The following is a 23,986-nucleotide window of genomic DNA, read 5'->3' on the forward strand; positions in this document are numbered from 1 at the left end:
TTAGTAACCTTTTAGTATTAATTTGCAACCATAGCTTTTATACCACCTAGCAGTGCAATTCAATACATTTCATCATGCAGCCCACAAACATTTTGCTCTGCACATTAATATCCATTCAGAGGTGAGACAGATTTCTGCTTGGGTTTTTGTGTATACATTCTTGACCAGTGCCAGGCATACCTCTTAGGGGAAGGTATTCCAAAGCTGGGGGTATTACAACAGGAAATACTCTCTTGTTTGTGAAGAGCTCTCCTCCTTGAAGAGGGGAGACTTTGTGAGCGGGAGCCACTTCCCGCGCTAAGCAGGGGGGCATGTTTTCGGCCCCCTGCTCCAGCCTATCCCTGCTGCCGCGGCAAGCCTCTCAGCTGGCCAATAGGGCCAGCTGGGGGGCGGGGTTTGACTGCATTTAAGCAGGTGCAGCAGCGTTCAAATTCTCTTTCTGCTGCTGCACCACATCGGATCTCCCGCCCACCCTCTCTTTAGGTCTACCCTTTGTGTTGTTTGCTATTGACCTTGCTATGGACTTCGGTTGGTTGCCTTGGTTGCCCAAGGGGCCTGGTAGGAATTTTTTTATCCATTTGGCTAATTGGCACCAGCCTCTTGGTTTTTCGCCTACCTCATAGCAATTCGTCACAACTTTTTTGGTATTGGCGGTTACACACTGGAATATGTATTTGTCTTGTGTGTTTGAGGACTGGTTGTGACCATCATCCAACCCTCCTCTTTTAGGGGTATCCCATTAAAGCAGCTGGTGTGCCGCGACGAGCGGCGACAAGAAGGGCGATTTGCATTGTCACGTGCCTGGTGGCCGCCAATAGACAACGCTGACCCGCCGGAAAGGAAGCCGGCCGGGTCACGACGCAGGGCGAGCGCAGCTCTCAACAGCCACCACCACGGGAGGGTGGTTTTAGACAAACTTAAAGAAGCTGGCTGGATGAGCTCAACCTGAAACTTGCTGAGCAAAGGATTGTGCTGGCAGAGAAATCAGTGGCTTGTGAAGCCTTATTACAGGAGATTGCAACCAACACAGCAATTGGCAAGTGTTTCTTACAGTCATAATTATATGGTCAATATAGGGCGGCACAGAGTTAAATTTTTAAACTTTTTTAATGGTGGTGTGCCTCGTGATTTTTTTCATGGAACAAGTGTGCCTTGGCCCAAAAAAGGTTGAGAAACACTGCATTAAAGGGATCCAGCGGTCGTGGATCCTGTCCGAAGCCCTGCTGGTGGCTAGGGCCATGGCACAACCCCCAGTGACATCAGGGGAAGCTTCCAGTTGTATTTGCATCAACAGGCTCCTCCCACTGGCTGTTAACCTTATATGACTCCCCGCTGAGCGGGGTGGAGTCATACTTGCTCGTGTGTCCAATGCCTAAGCCAATACCTCTCACTTGCTCTAACCAATTAAGTTGTGGCCTTATTTTGCCCATTAACCTAAATTCATGTGTCATTGTGTCTTTTATTCCTCGTGGGGGATGGGTCCTTGAACCGCAATACATAGGAAAAGAGTTTCAACTGAAGATCTTAAGACCCAGGCAGGCAGGTATGGAAAATAGTGTTTCAGTGTCATGGCAAACAGCATTGTTTCATCAAAGCCAGGCCAGAGTCAACATAATGATCAACAGACACAGTACTTATGCTCTCCAAACTGAAATAGAACCAGTGAAAAGTTTCAAATGGGGGGGAAAAATCAAGCATAAATACAGCTGCAGAGCAGCACATGTGTGACTCAATGCTTCATTAACACTCCCTTACCAGAAAGCATTAGAATTGAAAGGTGGGAACTGTTCACAAAAGACAGTACTAAAGAAAATACAATGCACTGGGGAAATCAAATGGTGACAAAATAATCAGCATAACTATATCATCCCATAAGGGATGCAATGTGATGCAATGGCAATCTCTTGCTTAAACCACTTAAATGAGGCCAGGATCAAAACCCAGTGATGACAAGTAAGATCTTCCCAATACTGCAAGACAGTTCAAATACCATCAGTTGGGGAAGAACTAATTAAAGTAGTTGGGTGGTGAATTGTGATTGACACAGGAATTGAAATATAGAAATGGGTGCTTTGAGACAATACATTTTATATAGAATATAAGTAATGCCATATATGATCAGCACCATGAGCTACTGTCAGAATCCTCAGTCCCAGCTGTTATTTATGAAACATCTAACTTTGTGCTAGGTGCCAAATTCTCACTTGAATGCTGTTGTTTCATTATAGAGGAGCACGGAATAATAATTTTACCTGAGCAGGATGTATAACACATATGCTCTTGAAGATTATCTTTAAACATAATCTAGCATACTGAGACTCTCAAGTTCAAATTTTAGAAAAGTTCATTCCTAGCCCGTACAAAATATTGCTAGAAGTAGAGTTGCTGCAAGGTTAAATACCATAAACTGTAGACAGGGGGCAGCAGCCAGGGCTTCAGTATCTTACAAGCTCCTTCCTTATCTCATAAATGTTGGAAACAGAATACGTTATTGAAAATAAGCAGAAAGACATTAAATTGTATAATTCATTCTGGCCACAGAATTATGCTTGATATAGAATTTTGATATTTTTAAAAAGTAGAGAGCGCATACACCTAATTATCAAGAGGAAATATTCAGAACTCAATTATGTGCCAGAGAACAACCCTCAGACTGGATTATTGCAATGGGGCTACACGAGGCTGCCCTTGAAAACAGCTTTGAAACTTCAACTGATTCAAATTGCAGCGACCAGATTACTGGCTGGGGTTACCTTTAGAACTCATATAACCCTTGTTGTAAAACAGCTGCACTGGCTGGCAGTTCATTTCAAAGCCCAATTAAAGGTTCTTTGGTTACTGTTTAAAGCCCTGAATTTGTGAGACTGCTTCCTTCTCTACAGACCTTCTTGGAAGTTAAGATCAGAAGAGAGGGCCCACTTGGTAGTTACCAAACCCTAGATATTTGCAAATGAGGTGGCCCAGGAGAAGGCATTCTCTATGGCAGTCCCTAAATTGAGATGTATCTAGTCCCTTCACTATACAGCTTTTTGCAAATCTTTACACTGGCCTTTGAAACATGAGATGGTGTTTTCAAAACCCACCCTATTTCTGTGACTGTAATTCATTTTAACTGTTTTTAATACTGAATTTTAAATTGTTGTAGCCCACCCTGAGACCTGCTGGTGAAGGTGGATAATAAATTTAATAATAACAACAACATACAATCCCAGTACTTAAAGTTACTTACAGAAGTAAATATACAAAACAACAATATCTAATATCTAAGAGAAAATAGCAATAAATAAATAAATAAACAAACACAGGCCATACATCTTTACAGGCTTAGTGGAAAAGGCTACTAAAATAATTATTTCCATACTAGCAGGAGTGTGCACGTATGATGCAGAGAAGAAAAGAGTTGTTTAATACAATAATACAACCACCAGACTTAACATGGACACTGGTACCAGAGCCAGTGGGCCCTCTCTTCTGATCTTAACTTCCAAGAAGGTCTGTAGAGAAGGAAGCAGTCTCACAAATTCAGGGCTTTAAACAGTAACCAAAGAACCTTTAATTGGGCTTTGAAATGAACTGCCAGCCATCTTATGGTTCCTGATGTCAGTCTTATGGTTCCTGATGTCAGATTTATGTCCATTTATCCTTTGGCGTAGGGTTTGGCCTGTTTGTCCAATATAGAGAGCTGAAGGGCACCGTTGGCATTTGATGGCATACACAATGTTAGAAGATGAGCAATTAAATAGTCCTGAGATGGTATGTTGGATGTTGTTGGGGCCAGTAATGATGTTGTCTGGGTGTATGTGGCAGCAAAGTTGGCATCTGGGTTTATTGCAGGCTCTGGTACCAGTGTCCATGTTAAGTCTGGTGGTTGTATTATTGTATTAAACAACTCCTCACCCACAATAATACAACCACCAGACTTAACATGGACACTGGTACCAGAGCCTGCAATAAACCCAGATGCCAACTTTGCTGCCACATACACCCGGACAACATCATTACTGGCCCCAACAACATCCAACATACCATCTCAGGACTATTTAATTGCTCATCTTCTAACATTGTGTATGCCATCAAATGCCAACGGTGCCCTTCAGCTCTCTATATTGGACAAACAGGCCAAACCCTACGCCAAAGGATAAATGGACATAAATCTGACATCAGGAACCATAAGACTGAAAAACCAGTAGGAGAACACTTCAATCTCCCAGGACATTCTATACAAGATCTCAAAGCAGCTGTTTTATTACAGAGAAATTTCAGGAACAGACTGGAAAGGGAAGTTGCTGAATTGGAAATCATTACCAAGCTTAAAACCATGGAAGCACCTGGGATGAATAGAGACATCGGATTCTTATCTCATTATGCATGATCAAGCTTTCTTTAGCACCTCAGCCCAGGACTAATTGCAGCCATCAGCAGCCATTAACACCCATCTACAGGTTTACCACTCCCATCAGCCCATCTCCCATTCCCACCCACCCTCTGTATATATATAGGGTCTGACACTTCTGTTTCTAGTGTATCTGAAGAAGTGTGCATGCACACGAAAGCTCATACCAAAATATAAACTTAGTTGGTCTTTAAGGTGCTACTGAAGGAATTTTTTTATTTTGCCTTATAGTGAATCAAACCATGGGTTCATTTAGTACAATATTGTCTATCTACACTGATAGCAACCCTTCAGGGTTTCAAACACAGGTCTTTACCTTAAAATGTAACCCAATATGTATTCTTCCACTGAACTATGTCCATCTCATTTTCAGAAACCAAGTTCTAGTACTTTTCTCCAATATCTTAAAGAGTACAACCACCCATTTTTTTATTTATAAATGTAAATAAGGCAAGGAAATTAACACCCAGAATAGAAAGGGAGACCCATATGGCACAACTCAGGTGGCTGGGTTTCCAAAAAAAAGTTTGGCAACCCTATAGAAACACACTGAGGGCAATATTGCAAGGTACATTTCCATGCATTTACTAATGAAGAAACATGCTTAGGATCATGTTTTAAGTCATGTTTAACAAAAACTCAAAACTAAATTCTGTTTTTCTTGGTATACATTAGATAATTGAGTGTATGTAATATTTGTATTTTTGAAGCCCAGAATATACAAAACTCTGCCCAAAAAGACCTCTATTTCATTCTTTTTCTAATTATTATTTCTAAAGAGCCTCCATTAAATAGTTGCTATCCATAAATCAAACTGAAAACAGACTTGCAATCACAACAGACCCACAAGGCTCAAGAGTGAATTATGACAGCTACCAGTTTGATAGTGGGAAAGCAACAAGTACACTTTTAACAGGCAATTGGCATAGCTGCCAAGTTATCCCTTTTTTTAAGGGATTTTCCCTTATGCTGAATAGGCTTCCTCGCGAGAAAAGGGAAAACTTGGCAGCCATGAATTGGGAGTTAGATTAATTTGTTGGTGTTCTTGCTAAGATTAAGGTGATGCAACTACTCAGAGGTCCTCGGTTCTTTAATCATTCTATCCATCCCTTCATCCCTATGAGCATAAGACTTTTGAGGTGGTCTTTTGGAACTGAGGTAGGAAATAAGGTCCTTGCAGCTGCTCATTCCCTGAAAACTGAGCCTAGGCGGGTCTTCTCCTTGTTGTGTGCTCTTTATGGAAGACAAAAGGTACAATCTCCCTTCTGTCTGGTGACAATTGCTAGACTGCCCACGCCCCTCATTGGTTTTACCAAGTCCATGTTTAGAATAAAAGTACTGTATGCGCTGCCAGAAAAGACAGATGAGTTGTTTTACAGGCAGCTCAACCCATTTGTTTCTTGACTTCAAGAGCTTGTCTGGAAAGCATATTCTCCCTTGGCTGCAGCAGAAAGCTAGAAGCAGAGGTGAGACACTAAGCCATTGGTTCTCAAAGGGTGTGACGCATCATGCTGGTGTGGCAGGAGAGGATGGCAAGTATGGTGAGAAGATTCAAGGACAATGTTTTGGGAATGATTCATGTTCTTAGTGGTGCAGCAATGAAACTGCTAGCACATTTCCAAAGCTAAGCAGTCTGATATGGTTTCAAACTTAATGGGGGACCACATGTTGAATAAGGTTCCTGTATTGAAGGGGATCCTCAGGGTCCTATCCAACTCTATGATTCTTAAGTATCTGCATTTATACTTTCTGGATGCCCCATGTTCATATGATAGAGTAGTCATGCTCTATGTTATAAATCAATGCTAGGAGTTGCTTCTTTTTATTTTCCCATGTATTTCTTATCAATAAAATATTCACTGTGGCATAAACAAATTTTTATTCTGAAAGTGTGACCCACAAACAAAAGTTTGAGAACCAATGCAGTAAGCACTGCTACAATCATTTTGTCTCTGCTACCTATGCCAACCCTATTCATCCATTCCACTAGGCTACAGTGATTAACAGGGGCATCACCAATAGACCCCACATAGCTTGCAAGTATTAGGTCCATGGATAGAAAGAACACTCTTAGCACTTAAAAAAAGCTTCAGATTAAAGAGCTAGAGTAGGAGGCTGCAAGTTTGTCATTTTTATTTTATGTAGGACCGAATTTTATTACTTGATACTAAAAAGCAAGGGCATAGTTTCATTTAGGCATTCATTTGTGACATCTGAGTGTAGATGAAGTCACTTATTTTGTCTAATTCTGTGTGTGTGTATACATACATACAGTTTAAAAAGCAGCCATGATGCTTACAGAATGCTCAATAATGGTTCAGCAGCTGGTGTGTTATGACAGCTGTTTCTCTTGTTCTGTACTATCATGCTCTCCCCTTGTGTTTCTTTCAACCATTTGTCACATCCATCTGTTCCTCCTTATTTCAGGCTTCATTTTAAGATTTTCGGGACAAGTATTGGAGAGGGAGGGAGCATTTTGCATATCACCTTTGGAAATTATGGCAATGCTGAGAAGAGAGGGATCCAAGTAATTAGAGTATGCAAATGTTCCATGGTGTAGTGCTCCTATTTCATAGCAATCATATATACAAAAAAAGCATATCATTCACATTGTAGGAAGGAATACAGTCCTGTGACATGGGCTGGATTTCACAGTAGCCTATTAAACACCACCCAACAAGGAAATAATAATTATGCAATAGCATGACACCCTAATCGCCAACTGAAAGCAAAGTCAGAGTTTTGTAAAACAGTGAATATCAACTGCAGATCTCTATCTGTGCCTCAAATTACAAAACTGAAAGAATCCATCTCTAAGTTAAATACATTGGGTTCTAATAATAATCTTCCAAGTGTTGAATATAACCCCTCCCTGATCCACACAAAAGCTGAAACTGAACAACTTCTAAGAGACACAGGGGAAAGAATTCATATTCCTATTAGAAGCAGGTGCCAAGGTTTGAAAAGAAAATAAACCAGCAGGAGCTTTTTATTCTTCTTCTTTTTTTTTCTTTTCCCAATGAGAGCCACAAGCCACAGCAAACATGGCACGAGGCCCGCACGTCCCTCTTCTCACCCTGTATCAATACATTCATCAGTACACTATCAATACACCGGACGAAATGGCAAGGCCAGGCTTGGCTACACGAGTACGGTACTCTTTCCCAGCACTTGAAGCGTCGCGGTCCCTGAGTGACCGCCGTCTACGCCCATCACTTTTACCTCCACTGCTGTGGAAGCGAAGTAGCTTCAGAAGAAGAAGAAAAGAGCGGCGGGCGATATTTGCTAAGCTCAGAAGACTCCCCCCCCCCCCGGCCATGGTTTAGAGGAGAAGACCCTCGCTTCGCATTCCCACCCTGCCCGGCTCGCAGCATCCCTGGTATGACGCGAGCCCGAGAAGCCAAAGGGACGGTGGCGTCCATGGATGCGCCTCCGCCCGCCACGCTGGGCACCTGCTCGCGGCCTCATTCGCCCCCCGCAGCAGCGGCGGCGGCGGCGCGAAACAGGCGAGGGGGGCTCTCTGACTGACATGCTGCGGCAAGGACGGGCAGGCAGAGGCCTGGGGAGACCGGGCGAGCGGGCGGTCACGCTCGCTTCACCCGCCCGAGCCGCCTCCACCCCGGTCGAGCCGCAGCGCCTCAGAACGGCGAGGCGAAGATGATACTGGGCAGCCACGTTTCCCCACCACCGCCGCCACCCCGCCGTCTTGCATTCCCGACCACGGCAAAAAAAGCCCCCTCAGCTAAACAACGGCTCCCTCGCTTCGCCCGCTCCCGCTTCCATCCGGGCAAGTCGCCCTCAGGCGCGCTGAGGTAACCAACGTGAAAGCAGCACCCCGCGCTCTCCTTCTCTCCCCCCCCCCAAATCATCATCATGCTCCCCTCAGGAGCAACCGCCACTCACCGGCTTCGGAAAGGAGCTTTCGCGCACCGCAGCCGCTACCACAGCAGCGTCCCCGCTCGCGGAAGGCCCCGCCCCCATTCCGCCTCACCCTTCTCTGCTCGTGGGAGGCCACGCCCCCGCGCCGGTCTCTTGCCTGGGTGGCCACGCCCCCTTTTATTCCACTACTGTACAGTATTATTTCCCAGCGCCGTTTCAATAGGACGAGGCCCCGCCCCCTCGCTTACCCCGCGCGCTCTGGAACGCTCCTTCTGACCCCGCCTCTCCGCATGCGGAAAAGGAGAAAGCGGCGCTGGCGGTACGGACTTTTTCTTACGTCCCTTGTCATTTGCTACGACGAGTCTAAACGCGCGGCTGCCTGACAAAAGGAGTCGCGTTGATGTCAGAGGGATGAATTTCCTCCAGCATACTGAGGATCAGAGCATTTGAGTGAGTGGCTGGCTGGCTTGGAGTCAGAATGGTCGTTGCCCCTTGGAAGTGGGTGCTGATGCTCATGCTCAGCGAGACATAGCAGTGCACACCCACCTGCTTGCATTTAACAGCCCGATTCTGTTCGTGTTTGAAGTTCTGTTGAGCATAATGGGGCTTCCCCACAAGCTAAGTGAGGGAACCCAGGTTTAAGGGGCTTGGTTATTGAATAAACGCGCATAAGATCATGCCGTCCCGCTTTAGTCCTATGCGGGGATGTACTAAAACGAGTAATAATGTCCGTTGGAAACAGTGGGAGCTACCTAAAAGCACACAGTAATTAATGGGATTAATATGGACGCCTATCTGAGAGTCCAATAAATAGCACTGGGGTGCAAGTTGCACAGTACAGTATTGCTATTCAATTCTGGGAGAAGGTCCTGCACATATATATATGATTCAGGTAAAAAGATTCAAAAACTCATTTTCCATGTGCTAATCTATAGGAGAGTCTAGCTAAGGAGCTTATTAGGCTACTGCTAGGAAATGGGCCTCTTTCCAAGTTTTCTCTATTCTGCCGGAGACATGACTTCTAGCTGTACTTGGGAGAGGAAGGAAGGTTCTGAATTATTAGCCAGTGCCAACTTCCATAAATAAACATTTAATTCATGATGCAGTATGAAATATTAAGATATCCTTTGGCATCAAGGCTAAGCTGGAGCAGAGAAAGGTGAAATAGGAGAGGAAACCAGTTAATGTTAGGCAAAAAAATAATGTCCAAGCTCACAGAAAGTGCCAACACCTGTTTTAAAAAATCTGACATCATGGTCTGAGCGCATCAAAGCACAGTGTATAATACATACACATAAGGTACTGAGGATTAAGTCCCACTGAATTCAGTTCAGTTTTTTCCAGCCTTCTATACTTTCTTCAGTGGCTCAAGAACAGCAGTAAGGATGAAGACCTGCGGCTTTAGGGCTGCAATCCACTGTAGCAGACCATAAAGGTAGTCTAGGAGGATGAACACAGTACAGTATTTATATTCACTACAAAGTGCCTCAATGGTGTAGTTCTCATAATCTCTGTAGCTGTTTAAGCTGTTGCTAAATCCCTTTATTACCTTTTGAATTAAAAACAATTATTTTTAAATTTTAAAAGGCGTTTCTTACATGCAGCCTAAATCTAATTAGGCCTTAGGATGCACACCAGCACAAAGTAAAGCAGCTTCCTAGTGTCTACGTTCTGGTGTAGATTACATTAAGACATTGGACCACTTACAGTAGCTTGCTGCATTCTACATAGCAAATCATCAGTTAAATTTGAATAATTAAATTTCCCATGAAAAATTCCTTCAGTAGCACCTTAAAGACCAACTAAGTTTATATTTTGGTATGAGCTTTTGTGTGCATGCACACTTCTTCATCTGAAGAAGTGTGCATGCACACGAAAGCTCATACCAAAATATAAACTTAGTTGGTCTTTTAGGTGCTACTGAAGGAATTTTTTTATTTTGCTTCGACTCAGACCAACACGGCTACCTACCTGTAACTAAATTTCCCATGTGAGATAACTGCTAAACCTTGTCACAATCCTATGCATGTTTACTCAGAAAGTGCATGTTTCTGGATTTTTAGGTGCATGTCTAGGATTACAGTCTTAATTTATCTAAAATTAACTTTAAACATGAATGGCTTTAGTCCTCTAACACTGAATATATCACTGTGTACACATTTTGCAGACCATGATTGAACCAAAATGGGCTTTTTGTTAGATATTCTGAGATTGACAACACATCTATATTTTAATCGGTTCCTGCAGCTGTGCCTTTAACAGCAGCTTGATCTACAATTAAGCAGGAGACAATGTTAAAAAAAATCACTTGCTAATATTTGCAGATCAACAATCTGCAGTTATGAGAAAGCTAAGCTTCACACACCCCTTTGTTTGCAGCATATTTATGGTCATCCCTCCCCCCCCCCATGGTGTAAATTGCATAAAGAATTCTGCTCTTGGTTTCGTTTTTATAAAGGCTTTCTTAGTCTATATAAATCAAGTTAGTTCGTTACTGCATAACAAAAAAAAATCGCAGCCTATTGCTCTCTAAATATGTAATTCTTGGCTAAGTTGCTGGAAGTAATGATTTTATCAGCAGGAGCAGCTATAGCTGTTAAGAAGATGGGAGGGGGAACTGTAAGTGTTGTGTGAAAGAAGAAATTAGTATTGATTCCTCTCATCTAGAAAAAGGTGATGGTAAGTGAACTAGGGCAATATATCAGAATTTAATGCTTTCAGGTTTCTGCTAGGCCAGGGTGTGATCCTTATAATGCAAATTCAGTTGGGGAAACTTGGGAGAAAAGATGAGGCAACTGTTTGAGAGAGAAAAATGTAAAAGTTATTAGAACCTGAGTGGGGAAGGTTGAAATAAACTGAAGTACAGTACACTGGCAACTTACGTGCATTGAACTTTTGCACATTCAGCTTTATGCAGATAGCAAAAAATAAGAAGGCGGACAGGTGTCTGAGGGAAAAGGCACTTTAGCAATCCCACACATCATTGCACCCAATATGCTTTGATTATATGCAATTTTGGCTTTCATGCAAACCCCATAGCGTAACCCCCACTTAAGTTGCAGCCTTCTGTAGATTAGTCTGGGTATCACCCATTTTACTACCTAGCATGGGCATAGTTGGGGGCAGATGTTTGTACTATGTGTTTTAAGGGTTGTTGTATGTAAAAAAAAAAGCTACTCTGCTGATCTGTCGGGTCACCTTGGAGCAGGCATAGGCATACTCGGCCCTCCAGATGTTTTGAGACTACAATTCCCATCATCCCTGAGCACTGCTCCTGTTAGCTAGGAATGATGGGAGTTATAGTCCCCCAGTGCCTGGCGTGCTCTGGTCCATGGGGTCACGAAGAGTTGGACACGACTAAACGACTAAACAACAACATAGTCCCAAGACATCTGGAGGGCCGTGTTTGCTTATGACTGCCTTGGAGGAACTCTGTTTAACTTTCTGTAGAGTAATAAAAATATGTAAATTTTATTATCTCGCCTATCATGCTTAAGAGAAATCAACGAACTTTGCAACATTTTTTTTCATCAGTTAGTGGTATGGAGTTATTGCATGGGGAAAGCCAAGCCCAGAGGGCAATTCACAATATATTGGTATTTCATCCTGCAAAAGATCTCTTTGGTTGTTGGGGTCGCCTGAGAGTGATTTAAAGCTTGAGCTGAACGGAAATCTGATCGCAGTTCTTCCCGAAAAGTACCATCTATATACGGTGCCACCCTGTCTCTTTGAAAGGGACGCACTTGGGACGCAGGACCGTGGGAGAGCCTTAAAAAGAGGACGGACCCGTGGTGTTGTTTTCAAGAAGAGATATCGCATGAAAGCACATAGGCGGCGGCGCCCAACCACTTGCCTGTCGGTGAGAAACGAGGCAAGCGCAGCGGGGAGAAACCGCACTCCCCTGTGCGCCTCAACGAGCCGCCGCTACTTTCGCAGGCTGATGACGTGGCGGGTTAGCGTCATCGGCCGATTGCGTCGGTCTCGCGCGCCGGGGCGCTTCTGGATGTCGCGAGAGTTGCCGGTAACGTCGGTTCACGGGGCCGGCCGCAGCGGGGATGGCTGAGGAGCTGCCTGGAGCCGACGAGCGAGGCTCCGCGGCCTGGCTGTCGCCGAGGAAATGGCGCCCCGAGACCGGCCAGTAACCGCGTCCATTTTGCCATGCGTAAACGCGGGGCCCGGAAACGTCTCAAGGCTCGGGCCGGCGACGTCTGCTTGGAGCGCGGTGAGTCGCTGAGGCCCAGTGCTAGTGACCGGGGGGGGGGGGAGGTCGGCCATTATTGTTCCGAATCCTTAAACTCTCGTTTTCTGCCTGTAGTGACCGTAGCCGATTATGCTAATTCGGACCCCTCCGTGGTGAAATCCGGCCGCGTGAAGAAGGCTGTGGCCAACGCGCTACAGCAGGAAGGTGAGTTCGGGCTTGAAGGGCCCACGGAGGATTTTTTTTTCCCGACCTGGAGAGTCTACAGAGGCAACTTGGAGCATGTTGGCATTAAAAAATTAGCAATCTGTATTTTGGTGTCCAACGCTTTTGGGTGGCCTCTTGCCTTCCTCTACTCCCCCCCCCCAAAAAAAAAATCTCGTAAAAACTGCAGGGTTGAATTAGGTCCCAAGGTGTGGTCTAATCATGGCACATGGGACCACCACATTGCCCACCAGAACAAGAACCAAGGCAACTATGTTAATTGGTCTCATCACTGTAGACTTTTCAGAGTAGGAGGATCCATGTATCTTTGATGCATGTATATGTGGGCCTTTAGAACAGAAGAGTGAGCACATCCCTGTAATATTTTCATTCTGAAGAAATGGTATGCTAGCTAGCACAAGCTTAGAAAGTGCTGTTATAGGCTAACAAACTATTAGAGCCCTGTAGTCAAATAACCAGATGCTTGCTTTTATCATATCTGCTTTTTGGCCCCGTTACCGCTGAAGATGCAAATGACAGAATTTCTGTGTGCAGTCTAGATTGAGTAATGCTATCCGCTCCCCTCTCATCCCCTCTCATTCGAAGTCCACAGTCCTTCAAATCTCCCTTTCCCATTTTTTGGGTATATTTTAGATCTTATGATTTATCTGGAAAATGCTTGATTTGGTTGTGTACTTTCTGAAGTTTAATTATTTTTTATGACTACTTTAATTATGTTTGTAATTATGTATTTTCATGTAATCCACCTTCAGCATGGTTTTAACTATGGGAAGGCGGAGTACAAATAAAAGCATGTATGTGTGTACACAGCTTCTCCTTTAGGTGTAGGACAAACATATAGCATTGTACCAGTCCCATTTTCTTTTTGGCTCTTCTTATTTCTTCCTCCCCAACTCCATTTTTCAATCATCCATTGACTCAAGTTTCCTGCTTTTCAGACCACTATTCGCTTGCTTGCTTTCTGTAACCAGAATGTATTATGAGCTAGTCTTCCTAAAACTCCTCTGTATACTAAGCAAACTTTTCTTTGATTAGCCCTTCTTGTATCAGTTTCCCTGTCACCTCTGAACTTTTTCTCAAGCCCCATTCTCTCTTAACATATGTTCAGATTTCTCTTACTTAGTCTGTTGCTTGCTGTGCACCCTTCCTTCAGATCCGCTGCCTCTGGACTCCCTGTCTTGGCTTGCCTAATTCCCATCATAGCTTCCCTGCTCTTCACCTTCTCCTGTGTGAGGTTTTAATCCGAGCCAAACCAGTAACTTCCGTTCCTTAGGGAATCTGGACCGTAAACTAACTTGTTTACTTTGAAGCTGAACATTTTGTGCTACCACGCTACATCCAGCAATAGGAAATTTTACCACCAGTGCAGATAGCAAGTCATGCTTGGTAAAATAGGCTCCATGTTGTATTTGAAACTACCATTTGGCTATTTATTTCTCCTCTAACAGTTGGATACTAGGATAACATTCAACATGGATATTTGCCAGCTCTTGTATCTTAATATGTTCTTTCTTTGTGGTTTTAGTAAAATCACTTTGTGGTTTGGAAGCCTCTTGTGTACCTACTGATGAAGTGTTATCAGTGGCAGAATCTTGTGATAGCTGTGATGAAATGGATTCTAAGGATATCACCAATGATTCAATATTGTCTGGAAAAAAGAAAAGCAAGAGACATAAAGGTAAGAGCTGAGTTGATTTAATCAGACATTCCCATTTGTCAAATTAATTACTTTGTGTGAGAGAGAGCTATATACAGTGGTACCTCAGGTTACAGGTGCTTCAGGTTACAGACTCTGCTAACCCAGAAATAGTACCTCGGGTTAAGAACTTTGCTTCAGGATGAGAACAGAAATCCCTTGGGGGCAGCAGCGGGAGGCCCCATTAGCTAAAGTCGTACCTCAAGTTAAGAACAGTTTCAGGTTAAGAACGGACCTTCAGAACTAATTAAGTTCTTAACCCAAGGTACCACTGTAGTTTCTCAAGTTTCTGTCTTTATTTGGCATGCAAGCTTCCTTTTTACTACCTCTGTAGCTGGTAAAAACCTTAGCCAAAAGCCATTGTAGACTTGTTCCAGCCATGAAGCTTACTGGTTGAACCTGAGTCAGTTATTTGGCTACGTGAAATATGATCTTAGAAGATGAAGTTGTTTGAATGGGCAACTTTTTATATTGCAGCTGACTATGCTGATAACTTCCTAGCACTTGCTGGGGAGCAAAGACTAATTGCCAGGTTCTTGACTGTGACATATTTGATACTGTACATTGCATTGAGATGTGTGTGGAAGACAATTTTTTAAAATTGAGTGTTTTAAAGAAATTCCCCATACGTGTAATCAATCAATCAAAACATTTATACCCTGTCCTGGTGCAAAAGCACCACTTGGGGTGGCTTACAAAATTTAAAACATCAATAGTATAAAAATGATATTAAACTGTCAACCAAGTAGGTCGGAACAACAATTAAAATCAAGCATTAAAACATTTATTAACCACATATGACAAAAGCCTGCCAGAATAAAGTAACCATTAATAATCAACTAAGAAAAGGGGCAAACTTTACACCATGATGCAAAGTGTCGTAAATCTCACTTTGGAGCCTAGTTCTAGCAAAACAATGTCCATTTCTTGCTAGCCTTGAAGACTATTGATAGGATGAGTTTCAGTAACAGTTTTCCCCCCCTTTCCTTCAGATGATTCTGATGAGGTAATAGGCAAAGACTATCCCATTGATATTTGGTTGGTGCTGGCTTCCTACATACGTCCAGAAGATACTGTGAATTTTTCTCTTATCTGTAAAAAAGCCTGGATTGTCACTTGTACTGCTGCCTTTTGGACCAGACTTTATAGAAGGTATGACATTTTATAACTTTTTTTTTGTAAGTATTGACTACATTATTTCTCATCATACAGGAAGAATGGAGAATTGAACTGTAGGCTAGTTTTGGTGCAGGATGGGGTCTGCAGTCCTCCCATGTGCATAACATATATCTGGCACACTGCATGGAGGTCAAATGAATGGAATTCTTTTCTTGTGCAGCAGTAGGGAGAGATTATATGGCTCACTGGATTTTGACACAAAGCTTTGCATTGGCTTTATGAATGATGGACAAGGAAAGCACACCAGTGTCTGCATCACAGGAAAAAGTCATAATTGGCCATACCACTATGTTGACCAGCTCAGTGTTTTGTGTAGTACTCGTTCTTTTTAGCTTCTGCTAAAGTAACTGTAAATATACGCCCGGTAATTGCTGTTACTGTGACTGCGCTTGTGTTTAACTGTGTGAGGGAGGGTATTAAAATATGGGTGAGCAACCCTTAGAGATCCGGTTATCAGAAGTATATGGTGCATGATAAATGGAAGAATGACAATGGGGAAAGGCGTAATGACCTGGTACATTCAGCTAGTATTCCTTTTCAAAAAATTTCTATATTAATCTTACAGGATTTTTCATGTTGTTATGATCAGCATTTTTAGAATGCTGAACTACCTGGTTCTCCACTGTAAACCTAGACTTTGATTATGCACATTTTGACGAATAGTACAGGAGAAAAATCCATGATGGCAAACATTTAAAATAAATGTGATTTTTTTTGGGGGGGGGTTATAGGGTGGTATATGACTTTCATACTTGGAGCAGACCAAATAAAATGGTGAACTTTACTAACTTTAGTCGATTGATTTCAGTGGGTCAGATCTTAGTTTGACTTTGTCAGATACCTGCCATTTTTAGTATTTTTCTGGGTTTATCTAAAAGGGCAGGGACGCTGAGGCAGATGAAACCACCCTTCCCTCACCAACTAAGATACATGAGTGGGCTGCATGCACTCTTCACATTAGTTTTAGTGAGGGTCATTGTTCTTCCACTTTTTTTATTAGGAGATGTTAAGATGCCTTGTGGAGTTCTCATTCTAATTCCAGTGTTGGCTTAGTGCTCCAATCCATAGATCTCTTTGACATATGAGCAGGCTACATGAACATAACTTCAAATTAATTCATGCTTGACATTATGTGGATCAGATAGTTGGTACTGGGTTTGGAGAGGGTGTGGCCTAAAACAGAATACATCCCAAAAGGAGCAAACTCATGGGTGCAATATGAGTTTGAAGCTCCATTTCCTGAACAGTCACCTAGATCAATTCCCCAGAAACCTTGGGGCAGTCAGTGATTAACAGGGAGAGCACTTTCATCAAGACCTGAAGAAAATGGAAGAGCGTTATCAAGGGCGATGGGACCAAACTATGATGTCAGACTACTGCTGGACCATCAAACAAGAATCCCCTGTGCAAGTCCACAAACGCAAGAGCTACAAGCGCAGGTTCTTGCCTGAATAACAGCGGCTTGTGTGTGCTGTGTCCCAGGGGAATACATTTTTTTGCGTGCCTTCAGCTGTACATGGATGTGCATGTCATTTTCAATGCTATACATGTCATGTTCAATGCTATATAAATCACTTACATTTATAATCATATTGTACTACTTTGGCTATGCGTTTAATAAAATATTGAATTCTTGCATTGCGGCGGGGGAGCAAACTCTCTCTGAGAAACACTGGTTTAAGTAGTCTTTGCATGAAATTTAGTATTTGTCTTAAATGAGTTTCTGTTTGCATTTTAGGCACTACAACAGAAATGCATCCCTCCCCGTCCGTTTACAGCCAGAGTCAGTGGGAAAGTTGTACTGCCTTCGTGCGTGTGTAATTCGGTCTTTGTACCACATGTACAGACCTTTTGTTTCTCAGGTAGCCAGGAATCCAGCTATCCCAGAAACTACACCAAGCACTCTCAAAAATTCAAAAGTAAGTTTGAAGAAATGTGCTCTTATCCAAGTGGTGTGGTGTTGTATTTCTGTTGAAGCAATGAAATGCATGTGTTTGAGCCCACTTCTCAACCCACATTTTTGGACAGGCTTTGTTTTTGCTAGGAGCACATTTGTGCATATTTACTTACTACTTATTAAAGCCTTGGCTCTGGATTTCTAGGGGCATCTTATTCTATGAGTGCCTGATCTTTGACCTGCCAAAGCAGAAATTAAGATGTTTACTCTTAAAATACAAGATTAACATTTTCCTTGTCCATTGGCAATGTGTATGCACAACTAATATGTTTCAAAGCAGCTTGTACTCCCTTGTCAAATTTTTCTTTCCTAGGAGGTTGTGAGCTAGCTAGTTCCCAATCTAATGGAAAAGAAGGATTGGCACCTTTGATTCTTCATGTTCACATCACAACGGCTTTGGTGTCCACAGCTAATAGTGCAGTCATACTAACAATCTACATCCCGTGTATTTGTAAATTAACTTTATAAAAGGAAATTAAATGTGAAAAATCTGTCTTGCAGTAACAGTTACGGTTTTGCTTAAATTCTGTAAGTGTGGGCATTTGCCATCAATCTTACTTCATTGCACCTTTGCATTATTGAAATGCAAATTACTCATTTGTGTATATAGCAGTGTGTTTGCACACTGTACAGCCACAGAGCCTCTACGCTTTGATTTGAGTATTCCTCATTTAGAGTCTCCTCTCTTACGGGAGATGACCACATTGAGCATGCAAGGCAGAGGAACTTGGACCCTTTGGTTACTGAATCCAGATCTTGTATTTAATTTCCCTTTCTCTTTCCCAGTGTAGCTTCTGTGGGACACTGGAGCCGTTGTGGTGTCAGCAGAAGTTTGCCCTTAAGGACATCCCCACTGTTTGGAGCAGCAGGCCACATGGTACACATCTGAAGGGTAGGGCAGCTGACATGTGGATGACGTCCTCAGCCCCTTAGGAGGTATTCATGTGTTAAACTACTTTCCTCCTTGTAACTCATACCCAAGGCTGCTCAGAGGAGTGGGATAATTAACAGGGGAGCATGCTTCTGACAAGCTATGAAGAGAGGCAGGTTTGCATGAAAGCTCCTTGCTGCATGCTTCTGAACTTAACTAAAATTTGGCTTGTGCATGTCCCCTTTATAAAGAATGAAGGTTTGCTGCTTATAGTAGATAGACCGTTACTAGTGTAGGCTCTTACCTATACAATACTTAGGACTGAAGGGAAGAATCACCCTTGAATAGAAGAGTGCCTCCCTCTTACTGTCTATAAAAAGAATGAATCAACAGTTGTTGCCTTTGGACTTGGGCCTTTTCCTCTTTTTTGGAGGGGATTGTTTAATAATAATAAAAACTCAGCAGTTTACAAAAGATAAAACAGTAAAGTCAAGAAAAATACAACTCAACTTGAAAACATACACAAGTTAAAATACACAACATATTAAAATTACATCAACTTTCTAAGCATCTGGATAGGCTTGCACAGTGGTACCCCGGTTTTCAAGGGTCTCAGAAGCTGAATGTTTTGGTTTCCGAACACCGAAAACCCGGAAGTAATTGCTTCTGTTTTCAAACTTGCCTCGGAAGTCGAACGGCTTCCGTTGCGTTGTTGGTTTTTTCACATTTCTCCATTGACTTTGCAGGCTGCTCTTTGTGCCTCGGTTGTCAAACGGTCTTCCGGAACGGATTACTTTCGACAACCAAGGTACCATTGTATAAACAGGAATGTTTTTAGCAGGCACCAGAAGAGTAGAGTGAAGGTACTGTACATGCTTCATCTCAATGGGCAGGGAATTCCAAAGTGCAGGCTCTGCCACATTGAACAATCAAGTTCTTACAAACGCAGAACAGGTAATATGTGGCACCTGCAGAAGGGTCCATTCTGCCAATCGAAGCAGTAAAGTGGACACATGTAGGTAAACTGGTCCAAAGTTGTTAAGGGCTTTATATACCAATAGTAATACCTTGAACCTGGCCCGCTAGCAAATCTGCAACCAGTGCAGATCTCTGAGCGTTAATAAGCTGACAATTCTTTAGCCCTGTCAGCAATCATTCTGCACCAACTGCAGCTTGATAACTGTAAGTGTAGGTGTAAATTGTCCCATGTGATTATAAGCTTCTCTACAGAATATATGCCCCTAACCTGAATGCACAACTATGTGCCCTGAAGCTTCAACTAATAATAAACCACTAGTTCATCTTATTGTCACTTTTCTGCTCTTGGGTTTATTTACTTTCAGGTGTTTCAATGTGAGTGCTATGTGCAAATAGCTATATTGCATGACTGGTTTGTGTCATGTTTGACACAGATTTCACATGTAATGTTTGGGGCAGAAGCATGTTTTAAGCTTTTAGCAAGTGTTATGCTGCCTCATAGCACTGTAAAAAAATAACAATTTGATTCATGGGCAATGCAAAGTTTATTAATTTGCATTCTTTGTACAAACTGCTTTAAAGCTATAGTGTTGTTGTTTTAAAAAGAAATCTTTCTCTTTTCTGCATCAGTGTCTGCTTTTCTGGTCTAAAAAAGTTGGTCGACAGCCTTCACTGTGGGAATTCAGCTTCAAATTCCAAAGGCAGGTATGAAAGCTAAACAACGTAGCAATTTCATGGATGTTATTTATATACCACAATATAGTAAAATAATAAACTTATAATATTAAACCACCATTAAAAACAGACGTAAAAAGCAGCAATCGAAAATATTTCAGGAATAGTCTGCAGTTATGAAAGTTTATAGATATGGAATCAATTTCTAGCAAACTAATGGGCATATTTCTTTCAAGAATAAGTCTTTCAAGAATAAGTGTTCAAAACATCTTCAACCACCCATCCGGTACAAAGATGTCCACATGAACCCTGACCAAGACTGCTGTCTGCTGCAGATCACTACTCTTGATTTCATATATATTCCTATAGTCATGGGCATGACAGTTACTTTGGTAAGTGTTAGAACTTCTGTACTTTTCAACCATAGCTTCAAAATATGTCCTGTGCAACCTTTCTACCAGTTTTGCTAGAAAAATCATTATATTGTGAGGAAGTATTTCCTCAAATGATAAAGCTTATTCTTAAAATTTGCACATTCAAATCCTATAGTAAATAGTGTTCATATTTGACAGGTCCAGATCTTAATGTTTCTGATTTATCTTATTTGCAGTTCACGATAAATGTGAGCACTGACATGAGGCATCATAGAGTGAAAATGGTGTTCCACGATTCTCCAGTTTGGAGTGGCAAGAAACACAGATTTGACCATGGAGTGCAAGTTGTAATGGACCCTGTACACAGTGTGCGCCTTTTTGATTGGTGGCACCCACAGTTTCCTTCTTCATACACCTGAAAACTCTCAAGTAGTTTGTCATATGAACTGGAAAAAAATTCAAGAATCCTGATTATATTTGTAGACTATATTCTATATACCATCTCCATAAATGACTAACTTGATAAGCCAAGTCTCTGTATTTGGTCAGCAATGGGAGGAATATTTTATGATAAGGTTGCAGAAGAACTTATGTAAAGCATTTTATGGTTGGGAGGAGGGGGAGCTTCAGCTAAAACGTGTCTGATGCCAATGAAAATTATCACCACCTTTATGAGAAAAGCCTATTGTTTCTATATAGAATGACAGTTCAGGTACTAGTGGTATAACCAAGTTAAAGTGATAGTTTCTGGTGATCTCTTTACAGCATAATTGGACTGGTGTACTCAGTAAGAAAACTACAAGGACTGCAGAGTTATATATCCTCACCAATCTTGATTACTCCTAGCAGGACTTATTCACTCTATGCCTTGGACATAACGGTTCACAGACTATCTTTGTAGCAAAAACATGAAGTAGAACTGAGCTGAATTGCTTAAATGTGTGTCTTCAAAAGATGGCTATAGTAGAAAGTTCTCTTTAGCTGGGTGTGCTTGCACATGCTATATAGCTACTTCCCTGTGTACTGTACTTCAGGGAACTGTATAATTATCTTAGTTTCCATTTTGCAGTAATTGGAGGAATGCTTGCTACCTTGCTAGCTTATTAGGATTTCTTGGAGTAATTGGTCTATAACAAAGTCACTTCTGACTTGGATATTATACTAGGCAAAATACTGGAATGTTCTATAAGCAACTTGCTCATAAGTCTCCATGCTACTTGGCTATAGAAAGAAGATACATGGTCACCAAAGTGTAGTGTTAGGGTAGACAGTTGGGCACAACAAGTTTTAACATAATGTCATTGGGTTGTATTCACAGAACATTTTCCCCTTCTCCTCTCCCCGTGCACCAATTAAATATGTTCTGTGGCTTTCCCCAACACTTTGGAGCATATTTTGGTTGGGGGGGGGGGAGTCCTGTTGCCCAGGTGGAACTTGGACTTGCACAGCTATTTAATTCAATACCACCCATTAATTGTATAAATTATTAAACCTCTGCAAGTCTTGCCTCTTCCTCAAGCTATTCACCAGCGCAGGCTGACGAAGAGCCCATTGACAAGATGTGAGGAAGTAAGATAAGACAATAAATATGTAGGAAATCTGCAACCTTTCATGTGGCAAATAGTGTCTTCCCCCTGTCTATTTAGCTCCTTTGCTAAATGCTACTTGAGGGAGACCCCTGCCTTTTCATATTCATGGTCATTACACTACATTTAGGTATCAAACAGGTGACACGGGAAGGAAAGGGGTGTGTGACTTGCATTAACAAGTCACAAAGCAAAGGATAAAGAATTGACGTTGGGTGTTCAAATGAGATGGCTGTTGTCTGGAAGTACTATCTAAGGCTTGGACAATGCATTAGTTACCTTGCTAACAAACTGAAGGAGGGTTCTACCGGTATTGGAGTAGGAAACAGCTAAGACCAGCAGATGTATGCAAGTGAAGGAACCAATGGGAGAATCACAGGCTAAGGAAAAGAAAGTGGAGTGGGAGCTAGCTTTAAAGGGAAGCTGGAATTTGCACCATCCCTCCCACTCAGGTACAGCTATTTTCTCATATACACACACAGTACACTTGGAGGGCATTTTATGTATTCATTCAAAGCATTTATAGCCCACTCTTCAGCCAGAAAAACTGCCAGGGTGGCTTACAAGTAAACAGAAATAACATCTGTATATAATCCTACTTTGAATACTGTTGAAACTATTATTATAAAGATCAAATTCAAACTACACATAACATGGTTTGAGGTGAAACTGGTGACTGGCTCAAGAACCACTCTTCACTGTGGTTTTGACTTCTACATCTCTTGCATTTATTTGGTCTTGTATGAGTTTTTGCAACGGCACAGTTGCCTCACATTTCCTTTTCTCGTACTCTATTTGATACACCTATTTCAGTTCTGCTGGGACCTTTATCTGATTATCACCTTAATAGTGGGAGGCTTTCTGCTTGATGCGTAGTTCGTCCATATTGGGAAGATCGGTGTGTTTGGCTTTCCACCTCCATCATTCAGCCCGGACACTGAGATCTAGCACCGAGGGCCTTCTGGCGGTTCCCTCATTGCGAGAAGTGAGGTTACAGGGAACCAGACAGAGGGCCTTCTCGGTAGTGGCACCTGCCCTGTGGAACGCCCTTCCAACAGATGTCAAGGAAATAAACAGCTATCCTATTTTTAAAAGACATCTGAAGGCAGCCCTGTTAGGGAAGTTTTTAATATTTAATGCTGTATTGCTTTAATATTTGATTGGGAGCCGCCTAGAGTGGCTGGGGAGACTCAGCCAGATGGGTGGGGTACAATAAATTATTATTATTATTAATTTCCAAACAAAAACATTTCAGGTGTTGGTGTCAAATGACATTTGGCATTTTCTGAGTTATATTTTTCCTTCCTTGTGAGCCATAAAACTGAAATACAAAACACAATTTCTTGTAATATGAAAGGCGATCAAAGTTGCAATAGCAACAGACATGTTAAAGAGTAAATTGGAGACAAGTGGGGCATTTTTTTAAAAAAAATGCTAACATTTAATCATGAACCTAGAGCAGCATCCATCCTTTCTTTTGCCTGCATCAGAATTTGCGCATACAGTCATACCTCTTGTTACGTCTGCTTCATGTTACGTTTTCTCAGGTTGCGTCCCACTGCGACACGGAAGTACCGGAAAGGGTTACTTCTGGGTTTCACCGCATGCGCATTAGCACTAAATTGCGCTTCACGCATGCACACAAGCGCCAAATCACACCACGCACCTGCGCAGATACGGTGCTTCAGGTAGTGGGCTTTTCACGTTGCGAACAGGCCTCTGGAACGGATCCTGTTCGCAACTTGAGGTACTACTGTATATCCATTACCTTATTCTGCCACTTAAGTTGATCATGTTTAATTTTGTGCTGATAATCTTGTCTCTGTGGCATATCTTCTCCTTTCATAACTAACCTGATAATAATTAACCTGAGATTTGTAGGTGCTAAATTAAATTACGTTACTGATTGTTTAAACCGATAGTAATTAGGAAGATAAACACAGGACAGTCCTGCCATAAGGAAATACTGGACTGT

General features: G+C 42.2%; 2 protein-coding genes across 9 annotated transcripts in view; one reads left to right on the forward strand and one right to left on the reverse strand.

The window, feature by feature from the left end:
* PPFIA4 (PPFI scaffold protein A4) overlaps positions 1–8,392 on the reverse strand; it is a 112,300-nt gene extending 103,908 nt beyond the window's left edge. For 5 of the 7 annotated variants that reach the window (XM_060277209.2, XM_060277207.2, XM_088674492.1 and 2 more), the window contains exon 1: positions 8,297–8,366. The gene's annotated coding sequence lies outside the window, so the exon portion shown is untranslated. Of the gene's footprint in view, positions 1–8,296 lie in introns of all 7 variants that reach the window. The other 2 variants (XM_060277202.2, XM_088674490.1) reach the window with 1 other exon arrangement.
* Positions 8,393–12,277: 3,885 nt separating this feature from the next.
* TMEM183A (transmembrane protein 183A) lies at positions 12,278–20,951 on the forward strand. 2 transcript variants are annotated; one of them, XR_015951134.1, is made up of 9 exons: positions 12,278–12,494; positions 12,588–12,677; positions 14,221–14,373; positions 15,384–15,543; positions 17,309–17,489; positions 19,145–19,206; positions 20,007–20,081; positions 20,288–20,443; positions 20,662–20,951. XR_015951134.1 is itself a non-coding variant. In XM_035123683.3 (8 exons), exons 1-8 carry the CDS (start codon positions 12,431–12,433, stop codon positions 20,842–20,844), a joined length of 1,062 nt encoding a protein of 353 aa, XP_034979574.3. In that variant the 5' UTR covers positions 12,278–12,430; the 3' UTR covers positions 20,845–20,951. The 2 variants fall into 2 exon arrangements, 1 of the variants encoding a protein (XP_034979574.3); XM_035123683.3 differs by lacking the exon at positions 19,145–19,206.
* The last annotated feature ends 3,035 nt before the right edge of the window (positions 20,952–23,986 follow it).

Source organism: Zootoca vivipara, chromosome 7 (assembly GCF_965207765.1).
Source record: "Zootoca vivipara chromosome 7, rZooViv2.hap1.1, whole genome shotgun sequence".
In the NCBI taxonomy this organism is placed as follows: domain Eukaryota; kingdom Metazoa; phylum Chordata; class Lepidosauria; order Squamata; family Lacertidae; genus Zootoca; species Zootoca vivipara.

Bases quoted from the DNA above. Each gene is read 5' to 3' on its own strand.
- TMEM183A (XM_035123683.3), top strand. From the start codon at position 12,431: ATGCGTAAACGCGGGGCCCGGAAACGTCTCAAGGCTCGGGCCGGCGAC. The intron at 20,082-20,287 runs GTATGAAAGCTA...ATTTCTTTCAAG, and splicing joins GCTTCAAATTCCAAAGGCAG to AATAAGTCTTTCAAGAATAA. The intron at 20,444-20,661 runs GTAAGTGTTAGA...TCTTATTTGCAG, and splicing joins TGGGCATGACAGTTACTTTG to TTCACGATAAATGTGAGCAC.